General features: G+C 41.8%; 1 protein-coding gene across 1 annotated transcript; it reads left to right on the top strand.

Annotated features, from left to right (window-relative positions):
* Nucleotides 1-3436: 3436 nt before the first annotated feature.
* BMP15 (bone morphogenetic protein 15) lies at nucleotides 3437-26015 on the top strand. The gene is made up of 2 exons (XM_007533912.3): nucleotides 3437-3854; nucleotides 25042-26015. Exons 1-2 carry the CDS (start codon nucleotides 3527-3529, stop codon nucleotides 25899-25901), a joined length of 1188 nt encoding a protein of 395 aa, XP_007533974.1. The 5' UTR covers nucleotides 3437-3526; the 3' UTR covers nucleotides 25902-26015.
* Nucleotides 26016-26487: the final 472 nt, after the last annotated feature.

Genomic DNA, 26487 nt, shown 5'->3' with positions numbered 1-26487 from the left:
CTTTTCTTCCTCCTCTTCTTTTTCTTCTCTCTCTTTCTGAATTGACACTAAGGTTAATGTTAGGACTCAGTGCCTATATTTTGTTTCTTTTATTTTTCAGGACAGAGAAAAATTGAGAAGGGAGAAGGAGCTAGAGAGACAGAGAGAAAGAGTGACACCTGAAGCACTGTTTCAGCACTCATGAAGCTCCCTCCCCACCCCCACAAGTGGGGGGTATTTAACCCAAATCCTTGCATGTGATGGTAATGGTGTGCTCAACCCAGTGCACCACTGCCCTGTCCTTATTAGAGACCCTATATACAATATCTCATAAAAATCTCACCACAACCTTGGAAGGTAAAGGATAGCCCCAATTTACAATCAAGTCAGTTGAAATTCATGCAAAAAGGAAAAGTAACAGACTTCAAAATGTCAGAAAGAAGCATTATAACCCAAACCATGTTTTTTTTTTTTTTTCCCAGTGCAGCATGTCTCTTTTTAGCTTCTTTTGATCATGTATCAAAAACTCTCTAAGAGATGACAGAAAAAAAAATTCTTGACAAGTGTAATCTCAATCCGGTATCATTGAAACATTAGTGAAAACAGTTCTCAAGCAGCTCTTAGATGAACCAATTTCTATTATTCCAAACAATTTGTTATTTTATTGAGTTCTGCCAGCTAGATAGATGGGAAGTTCAAATTGGTAGTGGGCAGAGGTCAAATGTCAAAGCCAATTGGGGTGTATGCCAGAGGAGGGAGTTGTGGTGTGGATGTGGAGGACAGAGAAACTCCTTGATTGGCCTTCCATAATCGGTGAGACTGTTAAGTACCACATCAGGGTGCATCTGTCTTTCTAAAAACTACAACTTGCATCAAATTTGATAATCAAACTTATTAACCTTTGTGGACGGTACTCTTTTTAACTTCCTTATATGTATCAACTCATTTAATCCTGTGAGGTAGATCTTTTGATCAATTCCAGTTTACATGTTAGAAAGCTGAAGTGCAGAGAGGCTATGATTCCCATTTCACTGATGATGAAACCGAGACACACAAGCTACATAACTTGCCCAAGGTTGAGCCAATAACTGGTAGAGCTGGTATTTAAATTTAGAATTCTGGATCCAGTGTTGTGTTTCTACTTGCCATTATACACTATTCTTTCAAGCATGTTGTAATAAATATCACTTCAGGAAATACTTCAGATACACGCACACGCACACGCGCGTGCGCGTGCGCGTGCGCGCGCATGCGCGAAAGGAGCTGCTGGTGTTTGCATTGGGTTGCAATATAGAATGTGCTTATTCCCATGAGTTGCAGATAAAAATTTCTAGGAGCTACTGTTCCAGCAGTATTACTGAATTATACATCTTCAGCCTCACTAGAGATAAAGCCAACTTGCTTTCTGAAATGGTTTATCACATCACATCCCCACCAGCAGTGTGAGAGTTATTGGTGTTTTGCACCCTCACCTGAATTTAATAGTGGCAAGCTTTTTAATACATTTCAATTAAATGCATGTGGAGCCATAGCATATGTGATTTCAAAATGTGCTTTTGTGATTCCTATTATATATTTTTACATGTTTTGACCATTCGGGTTTTGCTTACTGGGAGTCATCTGTTTAGATTCCTTAATTCTGTAGTGTTGTATATAGCACTAATGACCCCTCTCTGAGGGAACCTGTCAGGCTGAGAGAAACCTTGCTTAAAGTTGTTCAACTAAGCTGAAATGTGAGGACTGGGAGGACCCATAAGCCCACACTTTGTCTCCTGTTCTTCCATTCCCTTCCCTCCCCACCCCTCCTTTCCTTTTCCTTTCTGTTTTCCTCCCCTCCCCTTGTCTCTTCTCTTCTCTTCTCTTCTCTTCTCTTCTCTTCTCTTCTCTTCTCTTCTCTTCTCTTCTCTCCTCTTCATTTTTTAAATCACTTTATTGGGGGGTTAATGGTACAGTTGGTGACACATGAGTACAATGTCCATAATATAATATCATCCCTAACTTAAGTCTTTTTCTATCATCATGCACCAAGATCCCAATGCCCACCCCCATCTTGCCTTTTCTTTTAAAAGATATATCAGGAACCAAGGTAGAAAAACAGAGGAATAAAAGAGATAATTTAGAGTGTGTAACCATGTCTCATAGGGATCATGTCCTTGTATCCTCACATCAACCTGTGAGAGAAAACATGTTATTTCCATTTAGGTGAGAAGGAGCTCAAGTATTAGGGAAGTGAAGAAATTTGCCTTGGGCTAGGTTAAATTGCATTTAATAAGAGACAGAGGCACCATTCAAACACAGTTATGTGTGGTTACAAAGCCTATTCCTGTCCTACAAGAATCTAATGGCTGCCAATAGCTAGTCTCTGTATGAGGTCATAGTTTCCCACAGAATCAGGTTTACCTCATCATTTCCATCACTGTGCTTTGATCTCATGCCCCACTGCCTTTCCAGAACCCCAAATGTTTCTCCTTGGACAGGGCCAGATCTCCTGATTTTTTTTTCTCTTCTAGATTCCTGGCTTGGGGTAAGCTTAACTAATTGGCCCAACCCTGATGCCTCCCATTAACCATCAGGCTATATGAGCTCTCAATCAGCTTCCATACATTTGTCTCTGCTGTCTCAGGCTTCTCTGATGAAGTCCACTCAGAGGCTCAACACTTTCCGTTATTAAGAAAAAATCCAGGTCACAGTTCACAAACTTCTATGCACAACAAAATCACCTTTATAACTTAAAAAAAAAAAAAAAAACAATTGGTTGCCCAGTAAGAGCCCAGGCACACTATATCAGAATCTCTGGGGATGGTACCGTAGTATCCATGATTGCTGAAGTTCCCAGGTGATTCCAATGGGTAGTGAAGATTGAGAACCACTGTTAAAGCATCTTCTTTGAGCTTCAGAAGCTACACCCACAAAGTGATTTCCTATCAAGGATATCTTGAAGCATTAGTGAAGATTCAAATTGCTGAATCCTATGCCCCAGAGAGTACATGTTTTGGTCTAGGCCCAGGAATGTACATTATTAATAACCACCTTAGATAGTTCCCCTGCGAGTCATCAACAGACCACATTTTGGGAAATGCTACATGGGAGAGCAGAAAGGCGCTGGCCCTTTAAGTACTGATTAAGAGAGACCTTTAAAGCTGTGGAGCAGAACAGGGTAGAGCTGTCTTGTCACATTTTTTTCTTATCCTGCTGGATAAGGTGAAGGAGTGGGCCATTGGAATGGCTCTCTCCTTTGACATTACCTCCGACTCTGAATAAATACTCTTTTGCTCCCAGCCCTAAAGAGAAGGATGGACACACTCCTTTGTCCTACCTACTCTTGCCATTTTTTTTTGATGCAATAAGACCAAGTGAGGACATCTTCCTTGGTTCCGAAGTTCCTCCGGAGCAACATAGAACCTGTGTGTCTTTTACTTTTTTTTTTTCCTTGCCCTACCTCTGGTGGTTGTGAACCAGGATGTGGCTCCCTATTTGAAAGAGAAAGGTCAGATTGTATCCTTTGTGCTTGGGCTGGAGTGTGTTGCTGAACACCAAGACTTTCAAGATGGTCCTTGTCAGCATCCTTAGATTCCTCCTCTTTTGGGGACTGGTGCTTTTTATGGAACACGGTGTCCAAATGGCAAAGGCAGGGAAGCCCTCTCTTGCCCTCCTAGCCGAGGCCCCTACCTTGCCCTTGATTTGGGAACTGCTAGAAGAAGCCCCTGTCAAGCAACAGAGGAAGCCACATGTCCTAGGGCATCCCCTGAGGTACATGCTAGAGTTGTACCAACGTTCGGCTGACACACATGGACACCCTAGGGAGAACCGCACCATTGGGGCCACCATGGTGAGGCTGGTCAGACCCTTGCTCAACATAGCAAGGCCTCTAAGAGGTGAGTTGGCACACCCCTGTATTGCCCTGGAGGGGAAAGGGAGGAGGTTCTGTGAATTAACTGTTGAACTTCATGAACTTAATGGGCAAGTTGTTTTCTCAAACTTGATTTTTTTTTTGAAGGATGGCAAACTTGGGAGAAGCTGGCTCCAAGCCTGCTTCCCCTTAGGGCACAAAGTTAAAAACAGATGAACTCAGGATTACCTGAGGAATCTCTCTCAGGATCCAAGACAACTGAGTAATGGGTGAGCTCCTAACTTTCCAAGAGGGTCTTGTAGCTTGTTATATCACTAGGATCTGTAATTGGGAGGCGGCTGTGTACATTCTTTTGGTAGGTTATCTACTTGCTATTTTGCTCTTAGAAGGCAGAAGAGTACAGGCCGTGCTGAGTTGAGGGGGCATTAACAAGATCTCAGAAACAAGCTAACTTAAGGGTCTGTGTACAAGGCTCCATGAGTCTCTGTGATTGTATTTCAGCCTTAATAACAGCTGAGCTGCTGTCATGGAGCAATTAATCTAGTTTTCAGAAAGAAAGCTAAAACATGGAAGTGACAGACAATGGGTGGCAGACATAGTATTTGATCAAGGGTCAATCTGATTCTAAAGCCTTATAACCTCTCAAATGTCTAAATGGGCTGCCCCAATATACTTCCATATCATGCAGCTTTTCTGTTTCAGCTATGCTTCCACTTTGGCAGTTGCGCACAAAAATGTACTTTGAACAAATCTGTCTCCATCCTTCCCTGTTATGCATTAAACATCTATATTAGACACCATTTCAGGACAGCAGTGGACCCCTGGCATACAGAGGCTCTCTAGGGTATGCAGACAGCTATCAAATTTAAGGAAATCTTGGAATACTGGTGAACTTGGGATGCTGTTTGTCTCAGAAAGAACAGCAGACTGAATTTTCACTCCCATTTCTGATTAAACAGCCAATGTTGGGCTGGGTAGATAGTAATAATGGTTATGTAAAAGACTTTTATGCCTGAGGCTCTGAGGTCCCAGATTTAATCCCCAGGACCCCCATAAGCCAGAACTGAACAGTGCTCTGGTTAAAAAATCTGTTAATATAACCAGTGTTTCTCCAGTTAGCCTTTACTGTGTGCTAACTTACTATATGGAAAGTCTTGAGTGGAATATTTATAGTCCTTGCCACAATCATATGACATAGAAACTATTTTTTTTGTCATCATTGGGCCTTCACTTCTGTAGGTTGACTTTTCCAGATAGAGATGGTGTATGTGTGGGGCGGGGGAGGATGATAGCCACAGCATTGAAGTTTCCTCCAATGTGCTGGTGGGGAGGCTGGGTTCGAACTTGAGTTGTGCACCACATGGTAAAGTAGGTATATTCTCCAAGTTTCTTTACTGGCCCCATATGGCATAGGAATTGATAGCATGCCCACTTTATAGGTGTTGGAACTGTGGCTCTGAATAATAATGTAATGTGACAGTAATTGGTGGCCTGGCTTCCAAGCTTCAGAGCCTGCGTTTTCTTTCTTTCTTTTTTAAATTAGTTTGTTTGATAGAGACAGATTGAGAGAGGAAGGGGGAGATAAAGAGGGAGAAAGAGACATAGATTTTACCACACATGAAGCTTCTCCCCCACCCCGCACCGCAGGTAGGGACTGAGGCTTGAACCCAGGTCTTTGAGCATTGTAACATGTAGCTATACCAGCTGTACCACCACCCAGCCCCCAGAGTCAGCTTCCTGTATTGACTCAACAGATTTTTTTCCTTTTTTTTAATTGGGGAATTAATATTTTACATTCAACAGTAAGTACAATAGTTTGTACATGCATAATATTCCCCACTTTCCCATATAACAGTACAAACCCCACTAGGTCCTCTGAATCCTTCTTGGACCTGTATTCTCCCCACCCACCCACCCACCCCAGAGTCTTTTATTTTGGTGCGATACGCCAATTCCATTTCAGGTTCTACTTCTGTTTTCTTTTCTTTTTTTTTCTTTTTTTTTTTTTAAAGTCAGTTTCTTTTTTTAATTTTATTTATTCCCTTTTGTTGCCCTTGTTGTTTTATTGTTGTAGTCATTGTTGGATAGGACAGAGAGAAATGGAGAGAGGAGGGGAAGATAGAGAGGAGGAGAGAAAGATAGACACCTGCAGACCTGCTTCACCACCTGTGAAGCGACTCCCCTGCAGGTGGGGAGCCGGGGTTCGAACCGGGATCCTTATGCCTGTCCTTGTGCTTTGCGCCACCTGCGCTTAACCCGCTGCGCTACAGCCCGACTCCCTCTGTTTTCTTTTCTGATCTTGTTTTTCAACTTCTGCTAGAGAGTGAGATCATCCCATATTCATCCTTAACATGAATTTTTCAAGGTCCATCCAAGATCAGCTGAAAACGGTGAAGTCACCATTTTTCATAGCTGAGTAGTATTCCATTGTGTATATATACCACAACTTGCTCAGCCATTAAGATGTTGTTGGACACCTGGGTTGCTTCCAGGTTTTGGCTATTACAAATTGTGCTGCCAAGAACATATGTGTATACAGATCTTTTTGGATGGATATGTTGGGTTCCTTAGGATATATCCCCAGGAGAGGAATTGCAGGATCATAGGGTAGGTCCATTTCTAGCATTCTGAGAGTTCTCCAGACTGTTCTCCACAGAGGTTGGACCTATTTACATTCCCACCACCAGTGTAGGAGGGCTCCTTTGACCCCACACCCTCTCCAGCATTTGCTGCTGTTACCTTTTCTGATGTATGGCATTCTCACAGGAGTGAAGTGGTGTCTCATTGTTGTCTTTATTTGCATTTCTCTGACAGAGACTTGGAGCATTTTTCATGTGTTTCTCGGCCTTTTGGATCTCTTCTGTGATGAATATTCTGTCCATGTACTCCCCCCATTTTTGGATGGGGTTATTTGTTGTCTTGTTGAGTTTGGCAAGCTCTTTATATATGTTGGTTATTAAACTCTTGTCTGATGTATGGCATGTAAAGATCTCCCATTCTGTAAGGAGTCTCTTGGTTTGGGTAGTGGTTTATTATGCTGTGAAGAAGCTTTTTAATTTGATGTAGTCTCATAGTTTTATACTTGCCTTAGTCTTCTTTGTAATTGGATTCATTTCATTGCAGATGTCTTTAAAATTTATGCGGGAAAGAGTTCTGCCAATATTTTCTTCAAAGTATCTGATAGTTTGTGGTCTAACATCCAAGTCCTTGATCCACTTGGAAATTACTTTTGTATTTGATAAAATAGAATGGTTCAGTTTCATACTTCTGCATGTTTCAACCCATTGTTTCCAACACCATTTGTTGAAGAGCCTCTGCTTTCCCCATTTAATAGTCTGAGCCCCTTTGTCAAAGATTAGATGTCCATAGATGTGGGGGCTCACTTCTGGGCTCTCAATTCTATTCCACTGGTCAGTGTGTCTATTCATGTTCCAGTACCAAGCAGTTTTGATGAAAATGACCCTATAATACTATATGAGATCTGGGAGTGTGATGCCTCCAGTTCTGTTCTTTTTTCTTAAGACTGTTTTGGCAATTCTAGGTCTTTTCTGGTTCCAGATGAACATTTGTAGCATTTTTTCTATTCTCCTAAAAAATGTGCTTGGGATCTTGATGGGGATAGCATTAAATTTGTAGATGGCTCTGGGTAGTATATTCATTTTGATGATGTTAATTCTTCCAACCCATGAACATGGAATATCTTTCCACTTCTTTGTGTCTTTTTCAATTTCCTTGAGTAGTGACTCATAATTTTCAGTATACAAGTCTTTCACTTCTTTGGTTAGGTTTACTCCTTTATTTCCTCTTTGATCCAGAGGTTATTAAGAAATGTACTGTTGAGATTCCACATTTTGGGACTATTACTAATCTTTTGTTTATTGTTAAGTGTTAGTTTAGTTCCACTGTGGTCTGAGAAGATGCTTGGGATGATTTCAATGTTCTTGAATTTGCTGATGCTGTCTTTGTGGCCTAACATATGGTCTATCCTTGAGAATGACCCATGTGGATTTGAGTAAAATGTGTATTCCAGTTTCTTGGGATGAATGACTCTGAAAATGTCCAATAGTTCTAGTTTATCTATCTCTTCATTTAGCTCCCTTATGCCTGTATTGATTTTCTGCCTGGATGATCTGTCGAAGTCCCTTACTATGACTGTGTTGCTGTTAATATATTGCTGTAGCTCTTTCAGTAGACGTTTGATGTATTTAGATGGCTTCTCATTGGGTGCATAGATGTTAATAATTAAGTCCTCTTGATTGACCCTCTGAGCATTAAGTAGTGTCCATTCCTATCTTTTTTTAATCTTATCTATTTTAAAGTCTATCGTGTCAGATATGAGAATAGCTGTTCCTGCCTTTTTTTGTGGGCCATTGGCTTGTATGATAGTTTTCCATCCTTTCACTTTAAGTCTGTGTTTGTCTTGTTGAGTTAGGTGGGTTTCCTGTAGACAGCATATTGTTGGGTTGTATTTTCTGATCCATCTTCCTACTCTGTGTCTTTTAATAGGTGAATTCAGGCCATTGACATTTATTGATATCAAAGATTGAAGATATTTTAACACCATTCTTACAGAGTTTTAGTGTTTTGATGTATGTCCTATTTATGATGGTCTGACTGTTTATAGAAGACCTTTCAGAACTTCTTTCAGGGCAGGCTTGGTGATAGTTGATTCCTTCAACTGTTGCTTGTGTGAGAAGGTTTTGATGCCTCCATCTAGTCTGAATGACAGTCTAGCAGGATATAGTATTCTTGGTTGAAAGCCTTTCTCATTGAGCACTCGACAGATATCTTGCCATTCTCTTCTGGCCTGTAGTGTTTGTATGGAGGAGTCTGCTGCTAATCTTAAGGGTGTTCCTCTGTAGGTGACTCTTTGTTTTTCTCTTGCAGCCTTCAGGATCCTTTATCCTTATTCCTTTCCATTCTAAATATGATGTGCCTTGGTGTCTTTAAGTCTGGGTTAATTCTGTTTGGGATCCTCTGGGCTCCTTGACCCTTTATGTCTTTGATGTTGTCTAGACTAGAGAAGTTTTCAGCTATTATGGCCTGAAGGATGCTTTCTTCCTCTCCCTCTCTTTCTTCCTCTGGTAAGCCAATAATGCATATATTGTTTCTTTTGAAGTCATCCCATAGGTTTCTGTTGTTGTTTTCAGAATCTCTTAATCTCTTCTTTAGATCTCTTCCTTCTATTTTAGTTGTCTCTAATTTGTCCTCGATCTTGCTAATTCTGTTTTCAGCCTCATTGATTCTATTCTCTCTGCCCTCTACTGTTTTCTGGAGTTCATCTATTTTGTTACCCTGTTCTGATACTGTTTTAGCTTGTTCAGCTAGTTGTGTTCTTAGCTCAGCTATTTCAGCTTTCAGCTCTCTAATAACCTTGAGATAGTTAGTGTTTTCTTCCAGAGTCTCATTTGTTGTTCCTGTATTTCTGATTACAATTCTTTCAAACTCTTTACTCACTCCTGTGACTATTTCCGTAGCTAATGTTTGGATGTTGAACTCATTGTTTTGTGCTTCACCCTTTGGGGGGCTTTTAGCTGGACTGTTGTCCTGGTTCACTTCTCCAGTATTTCTTCTTGTTGGTTTACCCATTTTATATATTAAGTTATGAGTTCCCTCTCTTAGTACATTTCAAATTGCTGATCACTATTTCCTGGATTGACTTGTGTCTAAGTAAGGTAATTAAAGGGTTCATAGTGGTGGAAGTTAACAGTTTTTTCAATAGTATTTTAATCCCTGAGTTGGGGCTCAGTGATTTAAAAGCCTTTTTTTTCTTCTCTGTAGGCTATGGGAGCCTGGGGGCTTCTAAACTATAAGTAGGCTTCTTAGCTTAATCACTGACTCCTGACCAAGAGATAAGGCAGGGTGTGGCAGAGATAGTTCAGTGGTTATGCAAAGAGACTGTCACAGCCCCACAGCTATGTCACCAATGTATAGGTCTTCTCCTGAGTTTCCTGGTTAGATCTCTGTCCCCCGGTGTCTCTCCCTGCCGCTGCTCCAGATTCTGAGGGCAGTAGCAATGGAGACTCAGAGTTGTACTTGGTGAGTCTCCAGGGGAGTCCTCTCCTCCCTTCAGCTTTCCCCTCTTTGGTGGAACAGACTGGAGGTGGTATCTCAACTGATAAACCGCCAGACTGTTACCAGCCACTTAGTCTTTCTCTAGGCTCCTCTCTGTCACCAGCCATGTGTTTGCACTCACCAGTGATTTGGTGGGTTCCTGTAGTTGTTCTAGTCCTGTCTTGTTGTGGTCCCAGGTGGTCTCCTTTCGTATTCCTAGTTTATCAGGGAGAGAAGAGGAGAGGAGAGAAACAGATCTCAACAGATTTTTTTTGAGTGACTTAACAGTATATGCATTGGGTGTAAGAGGAAAATAGCTGTTTCCATGTTCTCTAGGTATTGCTAATATAGCAGAATATAATATAGTATATAGTATATATTAATAAAATATGTAGAGTATGTCCATTTATAGTCTATAAGCAATCATATAATAGTATTAAAGCATGAGTGCTTTGAAAAGGAGAAACAAGGTTCTTGGGACTCCAAGGAAGAAATGAGTCAGGAAAAGGAAGTAAGGAAGTAGTGGGAGGTCTCATTGAGGAGGGAGTATTTGAGGTGTACTGTGTCAATAGTAGGAGACTGTACAGAATCAGAAGTGCATTCTGATTAAAGAAAAAAATAAAGAGCTTGGTGTGGCTGGAGATTCACTCAAGAAATATTTATTCAGCATCTACTTAATGCTTGGCTGTGCTCTAGATGCTGGCATATAGATACGATCTAGATAGGCATATTTTCTCATGGGTGACATAAACAAATACAGAAGTTGTGGTAAGTGCCAACAAGGAATGAAACAGGCAGTGTTTGCCAGAGAATAGCAAAGAACTCCTCTCATTACCTAGGATTGTCAGGGAAGGTATCTTTGAATAGGCAAGATTTTGTTTCACCTAAGTCTATGAGATAAGCTAGTTAGGAGAAGAAGAAAGAGACATCTGCTTTAGGCAGAGGGAACACTGTATATAAAGGCCTAGATGATGGAGACAGGCTTCTCTGACATGAGAAACAGAAGGAATATCAGCATGAGTGGAGACTTGAGCATTGTGGAGACTGGTAGGATATGAGCTTCGTGAAAGGCAGATGGACCATTGCAGGTTATCTAGATGTTATTTCCCAGTGCAGCAGAATGTGTGCAAATCAAGTTTGTACCATGCTGTGAGGAGAACAGGAGATGCCTTGAATTAGGCCCATATCCTCAGTTGACTGTGGGACATACTGGCATCCAGAACTCTGAAAATGACCCAAAGATGAAGGACGAGAGAGGGGCCAGGTATTTCTAGTAGAAGTCGGCCCTTCTTATTGGAATGTGCCTGTGATATTATGCCAGGCTCCTCAAATCAATGTGTGAGTCAGCAGTTTTTCCAGAAGTTCTGAGCAGCCCCTTCCTGGCTCTGTTCGTTAGCAACTCCACCCTGCTTCAGAAAATATGTGATGTCAAGGTTTGAAAGGAAAGGGCAGTTCCTCACAAGTCATCTTGCTAGAGATTGGGTCAGGATGTTTTGTTTTGGTTTGCTTTTTTTAGGCAGGGTGTGGGGTACATATATGGGTAAGTTTTTTGGAAAGATTTACAGTAGGGTGGGAATGTAGAGTGACTTGGGAAAGCAAATATAAGCCTGACTTGGGCCTTGTATGAGTGATGTCCAGTGCCTCAGATTTAGAGTGTGCTAAGCATGACTTATAATCTGAACTTAAAAAAAATCTTGGGGGTCAGGTGGTAGTGCAGCAGGTTAAATGCACATGGCACTAAGTGCAAGGACCAGCTAAAGGATCCTGGTTCGAGCCCCCGGCTCCCTACCTGCAGGGGAGTTGCTTCAAAAGTTGTTGTTCTTCTAGCGTTTTCCCTTCTTCCGTAGCCAGTCAACAGCGTCAGGTTGAGCCTGATGTAAAGTTTCGAGACCTCCTTTGAATCTGGAGAGGTGGCAGTCGTTGACTATGTGGGTCATAGTCTGTCTGTAGCCGCAGGGGCAGTTCGGGTCGTCTCTGGCTCCCCAGCGGTGGAACATAGCGGCGCACCGGCCATGGCCTGTTCGATAGCGATTGAGGAGGGCCCAGTCATAACGTGCTAGGTCAAAGCTGGGTTGATGCTTGCAGGGGTCTGTGATGAGGTGTGTGTTCTTTACCTCAGCTGACTGCCAACTCTGTTTCCAAGAGACTGGAACAGAGAAGTTCAGTGTAGGCGTAGGGGACCAGATTGGATGACGAGACGTCAAGCGTTGGACAGGGTGGGCGAAGATATCCGCGTATATTGGCAGGTCCGGTCGAGCGTGGATGTGGGAAATGAACTTAGATGATGCCGCATCCCGATGAATATCTGGCGGGGCGATGTTGCTAAGAACTGGTAGCCATGGAACCGGGGTGGAATGAATGGTTCCAGAAATTATCCTCATGGAGGAATATAATTTGGAATCAACCAAGTGGACATGGGGGCTACGGAACCATACTGGGGCACAGTATTCTGCAGTGGAATAGCATAATGCCAGAGATGATGATTGTAGTGTGGAAGTGCTCACGCCCCATGAGGAGCTGGCCAGTCTTGCAATGATGTTATTCCTTGCACCCACCTTTGCTGCAGTTTTTATGAGATGTTCGTGAAATGACAGGGTGCGATCGAGAGTAACGCCAAGATAGAGTGGCTGGGCTTCATGCCGGATTCTCGTATCGTCAAGCTGCACATGAAGCTCACGCGAGGCCGAGGCATGGTGTAGATGGAAAACAGATGATACCGTTTTTGCAGTGCTAGGGATTAGTCGCCATTTTTTACAGTAATCAGATATCAGAGACATGTCTTTCGTGAGTGTTTCCTCGAGGGTGTCGAACTTGGATGCCTGAGTTGCACAGCAGATGTCATCGGCGTAGATGAACTTCCTTGAAGTTTCTGGAAGGTCATTGATGTAAATTTTAAATAGCGTAGGAGCCTTTTCTGATGTATGACATTCTCACAGGAGTGAAGTGATATCTCATTGTTGTCTTGATTTGCATTTCTCTGACAATCAGAGACTTGGAGCATTTTTTCATGTGTTTCTCAGCCTTTTGGATCTCTTCTGTGGTGAATATTCTGTCCAAGTCCTCCCCCCATTTTTGGATGGGGTTATTTGTTGTCTTGTTGTTGAGTCTGGCAAGCTCTTTATATATATTGTTATTAAACTCTTATCTGATGTATGGCATGTAAAGATCTTCTCCCATTCTGTGAGGGGTCTCTTGGTTTGAGATATCACTTCACTCCTGTGAGAATGCCATACATCAGAAAAGGTAACAGCAGCAAATGCTGGAGAGGGTGTGGGGTCAAAGGAACCCTCCTGCACTGCTGGTGGGAATGTAAATTGGTCCAACCTCTGTGGAGAACAGTCTGGAGAACTCTCAGAAGGCTAGAAATGGACCTACCCTATGACCCTGCAAGTCCCCTCCTGGGACTTGCATATATCCTAAGGAACCCAACACACCCATCCAAAAAGATCTGTGTACACATATGTTCTTGGCAGCACAATTTATAATAGCCAAAACCTGGAAGCAACCCAGGTGTCCAACAACAGATGAGTGGCTGAGCAAGTTGTGGTCTATATACACAATGGAATACTACTCAGCTGTGAAAAATGGTGACTTCACCGTTTTCAGCTGATCTTGGATGGACCTTGAAAAAATCATGTTGAGTGAAATAAGTCAGAAACAGAAGGATGAATATGGGATGATCTCACTCTCAGGCCGAAGTTGAAAAACAAGATTAGAAAAGAAAACACAAGTCAAACCTGAAATGGAATTGGAGTATTACACCAAAGTAAGACTCTGGGGTGGGTGGGTGGGTGGGGAGAATACAGGTCCATGAAAAATGATGAATGAAATAGTGGGGGTTGTATTGTTAAATGGGAATCTGGGGAATGTTATGCATGTACAAACTATTGTATTTACTGTTGAATGCAAAGCATTAATTCCCCAATAAAGAAATAAATTATTAAAAAATAATAATAAAATAAATAGCGTAGGAGCCAGAACAGAGCCCTGGGGGAGGCCACTTGAGACAAGTCTCCATCTGCTAGACTTGTCACCCAGATGCACCTGGAATCTTCTGTTTTGGAGAAGAAACGATATAGTGTTGGCCACCCATGGAGGCAGGCATCTTGAGATCTTGACTAGGAGACCACGGTGCCAGACCGTGTCATAGGCTGCTGTGAGATCAACAAAGACAGCACCCGTCTTTAAATTCTTCTGGAATCCATTTTCAATGTAAGTTGAGAGGGCCCGGACTTGTTCGCAGGTAGATCTTCCTGGGCGGAAACCAGCTTGAGCGGGTGATAGGAATTTCTCTGTAAGAGGAGAAATACGTGACAGAAGCAGCCTCTCAAGGAGTTTGTAACACACGGAGAGGAGAGAAATTGGTCAAAAGTGGTGAAGCAGGTCTGCATGTGCCCTTCTTTCTCTCCCCCTCTCTGTCTTCCCCTCCTCTCTCCATTTCTCTCTGTATTATCAAACAAAAACGGCAGCAATAACAATAATAATAACCATAACAATGATAAAAGAATAAGGGCAACAAAAGGGAAAAAATAGCCTCCAGGAGCAGTAGATTCGTAGTGCAGGCACAGAGCCCCAGCGTTAACCCTGGAGGCAAAAATAAATATCTATCTGTGTATCTTTATGTGGGACCAGGTGGTGGCACACCCAGTTGAGCATACATGTTATAGCACATAAGGCCTGGGGTTCTAGCCTCCAGTCCCCACCTGCAGGGGTGGGGGAAGAGGAAAACTTCATGAGTAGTGAAGAAGTGCTGTAGGTATCTCTCTCTCTCTCTCCCCCTCAGTCCCTCTCCCCCTTCTCCTCCCTCTCTCTCTTTCTCCCCTCTCCCTATTTCCACACTGCCTCTTGATTTATCTCTCTATTCAATAAATAAGTTCTTTTTAAAATTTTTTATTTATAAAAAGGAAACACTGACAGAAAAGATAGGATAGTATGGGTACAACTTCACACAGTTCCCACCACCAGAACTCCATATCCCATCCCATCCCCTGATAGCTTTCCTACTCTTTATCCCTCAGGGAGTATGGAGCCAGGGACATTATGGGGTGCAGAAGGTGGAAGGTCTGGCTTCTGTAATTGCTTCCCAGCTGAATATGGGCATTGACAGGTCGATCCATATTCCCAGCGGGTCTCTCTCTTTCCCTAGTGGGGCAGGGCTCTGGGGAAGTGGGGATCCAGGAAGGACACACTGGTTGGGTCATCTGCCCAGAGAAATCCAGTTGACATCATGGTAGTATCTGGAAGCTGGTGGCTGAAGAAAAGAGTCAACATATAAAGCCAAACAAACTGTCAACTAATCATGAACCAAAAAGCTGGAATAGTTCAGATGATGTGTTGGGGGGTCTCCGTTCTGTAGATAGTTAGTAGGCCTATTTTAGTTATATTCCAAAGGGCCCATGACTATACTATTTTTTTTAGCCTGACATCTGATATGCAGGTGGATCCAAGTTACTGTTTGGGGAGATGATTTCATGGTTGGAAAAAGGACCAGAAAGCTGGATCAGGGAAGAGAGTAGCTCCCAAATATGGGAAAGGTGTATAAATATTGTTGATTGTAAATCCCATCAATTTGATCTGATCTGGGGCCCATATTCAGCTTAGGAGCCTATGTGACCTCTGCATCCCTATAGATTTGAGCTCACATTCTGTGGTCATGAATAGGAATGTTCCAAGCTACCCCAATTTCAGAACCCATCTTCTTCAGGTGGAACATAGAGTATGTTGTCCATCCTTCCTTTAGAGGATGGAACATTCTCTTCCGTTGTTGATCCACATTGAAGGGAAGGTCCTATGGGGGGGGGGGCACAAAGGGGTTTAATTGTGTTATTCCTGATAGAGATGACCAGTAACAATGGAGAGAGGGATTTATTCAAGGTTTAGGCCAATCCTGTCTGTTTGGGAATCTCAGGACTCCCTGACTAGGGCCCCAGCTGATAGGCCAATAAATAAATTTTTAAAAGTATTGAAAAAAAGTCTTTACTTAGGCATCACTACATTTAATTTCTCCTCTGAGTACATTAGGCCTGCTTATGGATTCAGTGAAAAAGGAAGGTTAAGTAACAAGCATAAATTAACATAAAATATTCAATGATAAGATATTTGAAGACTTATAAAAAAAAAGATATTTGAAGACTAAAGATTTTCGCTGCACTGTGGGGTTTTGTAATCTACTTCTGACCTCTGTCAGGTAGGTATACCGCAGATCTAGACTTTTACCCTTTTGTCCACTGGATGTCAGCATTATAGTTTTGATCAAAACAAAAAAATAATGGATCTATTAGTGATTTAATAATAGTTTGTAAGATTGAAGGGATATATTTCCATATCTAACCCACCACCCCAGTTCTTTGCTCCCTTCTACCTCTGCACGTCCTGAATAACCACTATAGTTTTCATAAAGTCTCAGTTTAGCTACTTCCTCTTCCTCACAAATTTGTTTCAGTTTATTTTAAATATTTTTGTATTATTTTTATTTATTGGATAGAGAGAGTCAGAAATCAAGAAGAGAGGGGGACAAAGAGAGGGAGAGAGAAAGAGACACTAAAAGACCTGCTTCATCACTTGCAAAGCTTTCTCCCTGCATGTGGGGACCAGGGGCTCAAACCTGGGTCCTTGTGCATGGTAACATGTGCACTCAACCAGGTCCACCACCACCCAGCCTGTTTCAATTCTTTATATTGTGTATATGAAAGAAACCATCCAAATAGTTGTATTTTATGAATTTAGAGAAATATAGGTCATTTAAAAATAGATTATAAACTATAGCAGTAAAAGTCCTTGAACACAAAGCCACCAAAGGATAAAAGTCCTTTGCCTCTTCCCCCTTACCAAATATTTTTTAATATAAAGCCAGGTGGTCTGTACCATAATTGTTATGCAAAATACTTTCATTCCTGAAGCTCCAGGGTCTCACTTCAACACAAGATACCACTACAAGTCTGAGCAGAATATAGATTCCTTAAAAAAAGGGGGGGGAGAAGTAGGAAGGAAGAGAAATGAAAAGTGGGGGAAACAGGAAATAAACTCAAGATCTCTTGTACACAGGATGATACTAAGCTGTCTCATTGACTCAGTTTTCTCTTTTATTATTTAAATAAATTACTTAGTAAGAACTAAGTAAAGGAAAGAGGGCACTGTTGCACCATCCACAGAGCTCCTCTGGTCCCTTCCATGATATTCTCCTGTAGCACCAAGATCAGACACAGGGCTTCACACGTGGTAAAGCAAATGCTCTACTGGATGAGCTGTCCCACACTACCTGTCACTTCAGGTCCCAGAAAAAAGCATAAAATGCAAATGTGAATAATACAGAAGTTGAATACATAACACTCAGGCAAAATACTATGTGTTATAAGAAAAATAGCAGCAATCTCCAACATGTGAAGAAAATAAAGTAGAAAACGTCCAGCAAAGTAGATGGAATATAATACACAATATTGCAAAATGAATTCTAACTCAAATAAACATAGCAAAGAAAATCTGCATGTGTGAGGAAGGGTTAGGCAGACATCTGGAGGTGGCTTGTGGAATTGTACTAATGATATCTTAAAATCTTGTTAATCATTATTAAATCACTAATACAAAGGAAAGACAAGAAGAAGTACTCGTGGGGGCAGGGGTTAAGCACACATAGTACTGTGCTCAAGGACTGGTACAAGAATCCAAGTTCCAGCCCCCACTTCCCACCTGCATCAGGGATACTTCACAAGCAGTGAAGCAGATCTACAGTTCTCTCTCTCTCTCTCCCTCCCTCCCTCCCTCCCTCCCTCCCCCTATTAATATCTTTCTGTCCTATTGAATAAAAATAGAGGGGGAGGGAAAGGAAAAAAATGTCCACCACGAACTGTGGTTTCATAGTACCTGTACTGAGCACCCCAGTGATAAATCTGGAGGGAAAGAAAAAAAAAGAGAAAGAAGAAGAGGTACTGGTGTAACTCTTTAAAGGAATACATAAAAGGGCCAAATGGTTTCAGAAATAGACATAACATTAAAGAAACTCACTGTAATGTGTTTGATAAGAAAGATGAGAAGAACAAACAAAAAATGTAGGAAAGATGAAATTATATAATTTCAAAAACAAATCCTGGCATCACAGGAGAACCCCAATAATAGCAGTAATTCATATCTCTACTACTTTTTTAAATGTTTATTTTAATGAGAGACTTACAGAGAGGAAGATAGATGAAGAGAGACAAGAGTACTGCCCAGTTTTGGCATATGGTGGTGCTGGTTATTGAAAATCCTGTGACCTCAGAGCCTCAGGTAGCAAATTATTTTGCAGAACCATTAGGCTGTCTCCCCAGACCATTTATCTCCCATACTTTTTTCTCCTTTTTTTGTTCTGTGTGGCTCTCTCTCTAAAAATGTAGAATAGGGTACGGGTAGTGGCAGACCCAATTAAATGCACACAGTATTAAGTGCAAGGACCCATGCAAGGAACCCGGTTCAAGCCCCCAGCTCCCTACCTGCAGGGGGGACATTTCACAAGTGATAAAACAGTTCTGCAGATGTATAGCTTTCTCCTTTCTTTCTCCCCTTCCTCTCTCAATTTTTCTGTCCTATCCAATAAAATGGAGAAAGACCGCCAGAAGCAATGGATTTGTAGTGCTAGCACTGAGCCCCAGAGATAACACTGGAGGCCAAAAGTAAGTAAATAAGTAAATAAATAAATAATAAAAAGGGGTCAGTGGTGGCTCAGTTGTGTTGCATATGCAAGGCCTTGAGCTCATTCCCCAGTACTGCACTACAAACATTTATACAGTCAAGGCTATATGGTATTTCTTTTATTTATTTATTTATTTATTTATTTATAAAAAGGAAACAGACAAAACCATAGGATAAGAGGGGTACAACTCCATACAATTCCCACCACCAGAACTCTATATCCCATCCCCTCCCTTAATAGATTTCCTATTCTTTAACCCTTTGGGAGTATGGACCCAAGGTCATTGTGGGATGCAGAAGGTGGAAGGTCTGGCTTCTGTAATTGCTTCCCTGCTGAACATGGGCATTGACAGGTAGATCCATACTCCCAACCTGCCTCTCTCTTTCCCTAGTTGGGTGGGGATCTGGGAATCAGTGCTCCAGGACACATTGGTGGGGTTGTCTGACCAGGAAAGTCTGGTTGGCATCATGGTAGCATCTGGAACCTGGTGGCTGAAAAGAGAGTTAACATATAAAGCCAAACAAGTTGTTGCCTAATCATGAACTTAATGGCCGGAGTAGTGTAGATGAAGAGTTGGGGGGGTGTCTCCATTTTGTAGATAGCTATTAGGCATATTTTAGTTATATTCCAAAGGGCCTGTGGCTATACTAGTTTTTTTTTTCCCTGAGCCTGATATGCAGGTGGATCCAAGTTATTGCCTGGGGAGATGATGTCATGGCTGGAAAATGGACCAGAAAGCTGGATCAGGGAAGAGAGCAGCTCCCAAATATGGGAAAGGTGTATAAATATTGTTGATTATAAACACCATCGATTTGATCTGATCTAGGGCCCACATTCAGCTTAGGAGCCTATGTGACCTCTGCATCCCTGTATATCTGACCTCTCATTCTGTGGTCATCAGTAAGAGCATTCCAAGCTGCCCAAATATAAGGATCCATTTTCCTTAGGTTTAGCATAGAGTATGTTGTCCATCCTCCCTTCGGAGGATGGACAACATACTCTACCATTGTTGATCCAAGTTGAAGGCAAGATCCTATGGGGGCCCACAAAGGGGTCTGTTTTGTTGTTCCTAACAGAGATGACCATTAACAATGGTGAGAGGGATTTATTCGAGCTCTAGACCCATATTGCCTGTTTGGAAATCTCAGGACTCCCCAAATAGGGCCCTAGCTGATGGGGTGGCCTGATAGTGACTAAAGAGTCATCATTAAAGTATGCCAGTTTGTTGCCCTTATTCAGCTTTTGCAGTCCTTGCTTTGATAAGGATAGCTTGGGAGGGCCTGAAGGAAGTATGATAGTAAATAGGTGAGGAGGGTATCTAAGTCAAAGTAGACGCTATTTCATTATGAACTTCATAATGACTCACTGAAGACTATTGTGTACTTTTACTTTCAGGTATATATTTTTCCCTAGTTTATGGATACATGTGAACATATGCTCTATCTCATGGTAACTGGTCTATATCTAGGTTTTGGGACTATGTTAGGAAGTGAACAACCTGAAATGGAATTAGAGAGTCCTATTAAAGGAAAGGTCTCAGTTGAGTAATGAGGGTGAAGGGTTGACATTCCATGCCTGACATCTCTGGACACAGTCTGAAGTGAAGCATACTGAGTGGTACTCGTTGCGTTGATTAGGTTGGGATTAGCAGATGCAATATCATTTGGTATGAACTGAAAAGCATGTATGAATGTGAGCCCCACTCTGGAGGTTCTAGGACTGGGGAAATATAGGCTCTATAGAGGAAGCAGGAGGTTCCTGCTGTCTTAGGGTTTAAGAAGGCAATATAGTTATTGTAGTAATCACATTATTTGCCAATTGGGTTAACTTTGAAAAATACTTTTGTTAGGATTTGCTGTATCATATACAACATCACCATAATTTATGTCCTTTGACATTATTTGTATATAGCTGTGCCACCTGTTTCTTGTGTTATCCCTGGTCTAAGCTTTTAAGAGAATCAACATATCAAAGACTTAGTCTGTGGTCTGTGCATTAAAAAGTTTGAGACATTCAATTTTCCCCTCTCATATTAGTTAAATAGTGATTTATATGACTATAAATTAATAGGAATGCACATAAACACCATTCCAACCACCAAAAGACTGTTCCATTCCACCTCCCACACACAGCCCCCCCCCCCCCCATGAACCAAACATTCACCTTCAACCCAGGATTTTTATTTTGGTGCCCTAGGCTATATGGTATTTCTAATGGCATAGTGTGGTACAATGAGTGGGGTAAATGAACCCTTTCCAGTAGGGCATAGAAGAAGACAGATTAAGGGGTAAAGAGAGAATGACCCCTAATAGTGCTCAAGAAGCATTTTTTCTTTTAAATAAAATTTTAATGTTCTATAATTTTATATATACTTCTGGAGTATAGTGTCACACCTCTATTTGTGTATAATCCTCACCACACATAATCATGAATGTCCTAGTGCCATTCCTATCATCAGATTGACCCTCTTCTACCATCTCTCTGTCCCTCCTCCCACAACCACCACCTTTTTCTGAGTTTAAACATCATTTTATTTTTTTTATAATTTTTATTTATGAAAGGAAACACTGACCAAAATATAAGATGGGTACAACTCCACACAATTCCCACCACCAGAGCTCTGTTTCTCATCCCCTCCCCTGATAGCTTTCCTACTCTTTATCCCTCTGGGAGCATGGACCAAAGAATATTATGGGGTTCAGAAGGTGGAAGGTCTGGCTTCTGTAATTGCTTCCCCGCTGAGCATGGGTATTGACAGGTCAATCCATACTCCTAGCCTGTCTCTCTCTTTCTCTATTGGGGTGGGACTCTGGGGAAGCGGGACTCTAGGACATATTGGTGGGATCGTCTGTCCAGGGAAGGCCTGTTGGCATTACGGTAGCATCTGGAACCTGGTGGCTGAAAGAAGTTAACATATAAAGCCAAACACATTGTTGACTAATCAAGAACCTAAAGGCTGGAATAGTTCATATGAAGAGTTGGGGGGGGGGTCCCCTGTTTTATAGTTAGGCCAATTTTAACTATATTCCAAAGGGCCCATGACTATACAAGTGTTTTTTTTTTTTCTTCTTTTTTTTCTGAGCCAGACATCTGATATGTAGGTAGATCTAAGTTATTGTCTGGAGAGATGATGTCATGGCTGAAAAAAGGACCAGAAAGCTGTTTCAGGAAAGATAGTAGCTCCCAAATATGGGAAGGGTGTATAAATATTAACTGTGATGGAGTTTAAACATCATTTTCACTGTGATTTTTCAGTTCACTTGTTTTGGCTATTTATATTCCTCATATGAGAGAAAATTCAAGTATTTGTTTTTCAGTTAGAACATACACAAATAGTCCTTATCCAATAGTCTGTTTGGGGGGGCTATCACTCAGGTATACCATCTGACTATAGTCATGTTTCTTTGGGCACCTGGGTTGTTTTAATGTCTTATAAATAATGCTGTGAATGGTATTATGATAAAGTATATTATGTCTTTTCAAACTAGAATTTATTTTTTCAGGTAAATGCCAAGAAGAGTTACGATTTTTTAGTTTATCAGAACTCTTTATATTGCTTTCCAATGACACTCAACTTCACTTTCCCAAGAGCTCCTTTATCCTGACATCCACTCAGCACTTGTGTCTTGCCTCCTTTGTAAAAACCTATCTCATATGTGTGAGGTGGGATGTAATTGTTTTGCATTACATTTCCCTAATAATAAGAGATGATTGGTCCTGATGGGTTCTGCAATAGACTTTCACACCTTAGGCTCTGAGGTCCCAGTTCAAACCCTGGCACCACCATAAGCCAGAGCTGAGCAGTGCTCTGGTATTTCTTTCTGTATCTTTATCTCTGTATCTCTGTTTCACTAAAATTATTTTTAAAAAGTAGATGATGAACACCTTTTCATGTGCTGTTGACCATTTTGATGTCTTATTTAGAGAGGTCTCTATTCAGATCTTCTGTACTATTAAAAATCAGGTTGTTGGGAGTTGGGCTGTAGCGCAGTGGGTTAAGAGCAGGTGGCGCAAAACACAAGGAACGGTGTAAGGACCCCGGTTCAAGCCCCCAGCTCCCCACCTGCAGGGGAGTCGCTTCACATGTGGTGAAGCAGGTCTGCAGGTGTCTTATCTTTCTCTCCCCCTCTGTCTTCCCCTCCTCCATTTCTCTCTGTCCTATCCAACAACGACATCAATGATGACTATGACAATAAAACAGCAAGGGCAACAAAAGGGAATAAATAAATAATAAAAAATATTAAAAATCAGGTTGTCATGCAAATATTATGCAAATGTACAACAGATAAGCAATTACAGAAGACAGACCTTCCATCTTCTGCACCCAATAACCATCCTGAGTCCATACTCCCAGAGGGATAAAGAACAGGAAGACGAGGGTCGGGTAGTAGTGCAGTGAGTTAAGTGCACATGGCACAACGCGCAAGGACCGGCATAAGGATCCTGGTTCAAGCCCCTGGCTCCCCACCTGCAGGGGGGAGTCCCTTCACGGGTAGTGAAGCAGGTCTGCAGGTGTGTATTTTTCTTTCCCCCTCTGTCTTCCCCTCCTCTGTTTCTCTCTGTTCTATCCAACAACAATGACAATAACAACAACAATAACAATAACAACAACAATGATAAACAACAAGGGCACAAAAGGGAAAAACTAACCTCCAGGAGCAGTGGATTTGTGGTACAGGCACCGATCCCCAAATATAAGCCTGGAGGAAGAAAAAAAAACAGCAGGAAAGCCTCTTCTTTTTTTTTTAATATTTATTTTCCTTTTGTTGCCCTTGTTTTGTTGCTGTAGTTATTATTGTTGTTGATGGTATCGTTGTTGGATAGGACAGAGAAATGGAGAGAGGAGGGAAAGATGAAGGGGGGAAGAGAAAGATAAGACACCTACAGACCTGCTTCACTGCTTGTGAAGCGACTCACCTGCAGGTGGGGAGCCGGGGGCTTGAACTGGGATCCTTACTCTGGTCCTTGCACTTTGCACCACCTGTGCTTAACCCGCTGCGCTACCGCCCAACTCCCGAAAGCTTCCTTTTTAAAATATGTATTTATTTATTTTCCCTTTTGTTGCCTTTGTTGTTTATCGTTGTTGCTATTGCTGTTGTCGTTGTTGGATAGGACACAGAGAAATGGAGAGATGAGGGGAAGACGGGGGGGGGGGGGGGAAGAGAAAGACAGATACCTGCAGACCTAATTCACCGCATGTGAAGGCAACTCCCCTGCAGGTGGGGAGCCAGGGGCTCTAACCGGGATCCTTATGCTGGTCCTTGCACTTTGCGCCAGGAGCACTTAACCCGCTGCGCTACTGCCTGACTCCCAGCAGGAAAGCTTCTAATGGAGGGGATGGGATGGAAGACTCTGGTGGTGGGAATTGTGTAGAATTTACCCTCTTATCCAGTGGACTTGTCATTCACAATTAAATCAATAAAAAAAGAAAGTTAAAAAAAACGGGCTGGGTGATGGAGCACCTGGTTGGGCGAACATGTTACAATGTGCAAGGACCCAGGTTCAAGCCCTGAGTCCCCACTTGCAGGGGGGAAGCTTTGGGAGTGGTAAACCAATGCTGCAGGTGTTTCTCTGTCTCTCTCTCCCCCTCGATCATTCCCTTCCCTCTCAATTTCTGGCTGTCTACCCAGTAAAGATAATAATAATAAACTTAAAAAAAGAAAACAAAAAAATCAGGTTGTTTTATTGATGTTAGGTTTTATGAATTCTTCATATAGTTTGTAACCCCTTTGTATGATTTTCAAATATTTTCTCCCAATTGAGAAGGCTCCCCTCCCACAGCACTGCTCAACTCCGTTTTAATGATGGAGCCAGGGATTGAACTTGGGAGCCTCTGATATAAAAATCCTTTTGGCATAACCACTATGCTATCTTCCCATCCCCTTTTGTTGTTTTGATAACCTTATCTTTTGATTTGAAGATGTTTTTTTAGTTTGATGCAGAACCATTTATTTTTGCCTTCATTTACCTTACTACTGGAGTTGAAGAATTCATTCTAATTCATTTGTGTATCAGCTTCCTTAATTGGTCACCTTTAATAAGTTCACATGATTCACCTCTCCCATACACTTACACACTCTTTTCCTCTTTCTGTATTTAGTTTTTTTTTTCTTCCTTAGACATATACTGCAAATAACACAAAATGAGATACTGTTTTTTCTTCTTGAGGAAGACAGTTTAAATCTTGATTCTGTCACAGTCTAATCTGTGTTCTTTGGTACAGCCCCTCAAAGCCTTAGTTTTCTTTGTCTGCAAAATGGGGATAACAATTATTTTGTATGGCTATTAGAGACGCCAGAGATAACAGATAATGAATGCATATGAGAGATCCAATATAATAAGTGACCAATGAGTGGTAGATAATATCGTGAGTTTAAGTGAATGTTAGGGCTGCTTTTATAGCTGTCAGTGCATACTGAGCAGGCTTATGAAGGAGGTTCAGACTAGGGGGTAAGAAACTAATACATTGCTCTTGTTCTTCTCACTTATGCAGGTCCCTGGCATATGCAGACTCTGGACTTTCCTTTGAGATCCAGCCGGGTAGCATACCAACTAGTCAGAGCCACTGTGGTCTATCGCCATCAACTCCACCTCAATCACCTTCATCTCTCCTGCCATGTGGAGCCCTGGGTCCAGAAAAGCCAGACCTATAGTTTTCTTCCTTCAAGAAGAGGTTCCTCAAAGCCTTCCATGCTGTCTGAGACTTGGACAGAGATGGATATCACACAACACATTCAGCAGAGGCTCTGGAATCACAAGGGGCGCAGGATTCTACGGCTCAACTTCATGTGTCAACCACAAAAAGGTAGTAAAGTTCTTGAGCTCCGCTGGCATGGCACTTCCTCTTTGGATACTGCTTTCTTGGTACTCTATTTCAATGACACTCATAAAAGTGTTCGGAATATCAAAGTTCTCCCCAGAGATCCCAAGGAGTTCATGAACAATGATTCTTCTCTTCTTTTGAGGAGGACCCGACAAGCAGGCAGTATGAGGTCTGAAGTGCCCCTTCCCTCCTGGGAGCATGGTGGACCTGAAAGTACTCAGTGCTCCCTCCACCCTTTCCAAGTCAGTTTCCATCAGCTGGGCTGGGATCACTGGATAATTGCTCCCCATCTCTATACCCCAAACTACTGTAAAGGAACCTGCCCACGGGTACTACGCTATGGTCTTAATTCTCCCAATCATGCAATCATCCAGAACCTTGTCAATGAGCTGGTAGACCAAAGTGTTCCTCAGCCCTCCTGTGTTCCTTATAAGTATGTTCCCATTAGCATCCTTCTGGTTGATGCAAATGGCAGTATCTTATACAAGGAGTATGAAGATATGATTGCCCAGTCCTGCACATGTAGGTAAAAACAAAGGTATCACAAGAAATCAGGGAAAGGCTTAAACAAAACAAATAATCAGTATTAAAGTGACCCTTGGCCCAATCTATGTATTCTATCCATTGTCTTACATGTTATTTAAGTCTACCCCCTATTTATGAGTTCTTTGCTGTATCAAAGCTTTTCTGATACCAAATAGCAGCACATTTTTGACCATTAGAGCCTTTATTGCCTGGGTGAGATTCTTCTTTAGAGATGGCCTATTTTTTGTCCTTTTTTTTGGTGACTTTGTCAAGAGTGACCATTATGTGATGGGAGAACTTTAAATTTTTGACCTGTAAAGTCCAGGAAGGCTGAACTCTCCCTAGAAACCATCTTTTGACACTTTCTAAAATATGGAGAGTAAAGAAAACAATCTGATATTTTAACTCTCCTTTATCTCCTATATCCTATACAGCAGTGTTTAGTACCTACAGAAATCTGTTCTGAGTGCCCACTTCTGCACATGGCTTGCCTGTTAAGTCTAAAAATAAAATTCCCCTGATAGTTTGAAAACCCCCTAGGCAATAATCTCCATAAAAATGTTTTGAGAGGAACAGAAGGTAGTAAATATT

This window comes from Erinaceus europaeus, chromosome X (assembly GCF_950295315.1).
Source record: "Erinaceus europaeus chromosome X, mEriEur2.1, whole genome shotgun sequence".
In the NCBI taxonomy this organism is placed as follows: Eukaryota; Metazoa; Chordata; class Mammalia; order Eulipotyphla; family Erinaceidae; genus Erinaceus; species Erinaceus europaeus.
The sequence above is the reverse complement of the archived record's forward strand: the minus strand, read 5'-3'. Positions and strand labels throughout refer to the sequence as shown.

What these genes read in the sequence shown, in the direction of transcription:
- BMP15 (XM_007533912.3), top strand. Translation starts at nt 3,527, where the DNA reads ATGGTCCTTGTCAGCATCCTTAGATTCCTCCTCTTTTGGGGACTGGTG. An exon ending in CATAGCAAGGCCTCTAAGAG is followed by an intron (nt 3,855 to 25,041) that starts GTGAGTTGGCAC and finishes TCACTTATGCAG; the next exon opens with GTCCCTGGCATATGCAGACT.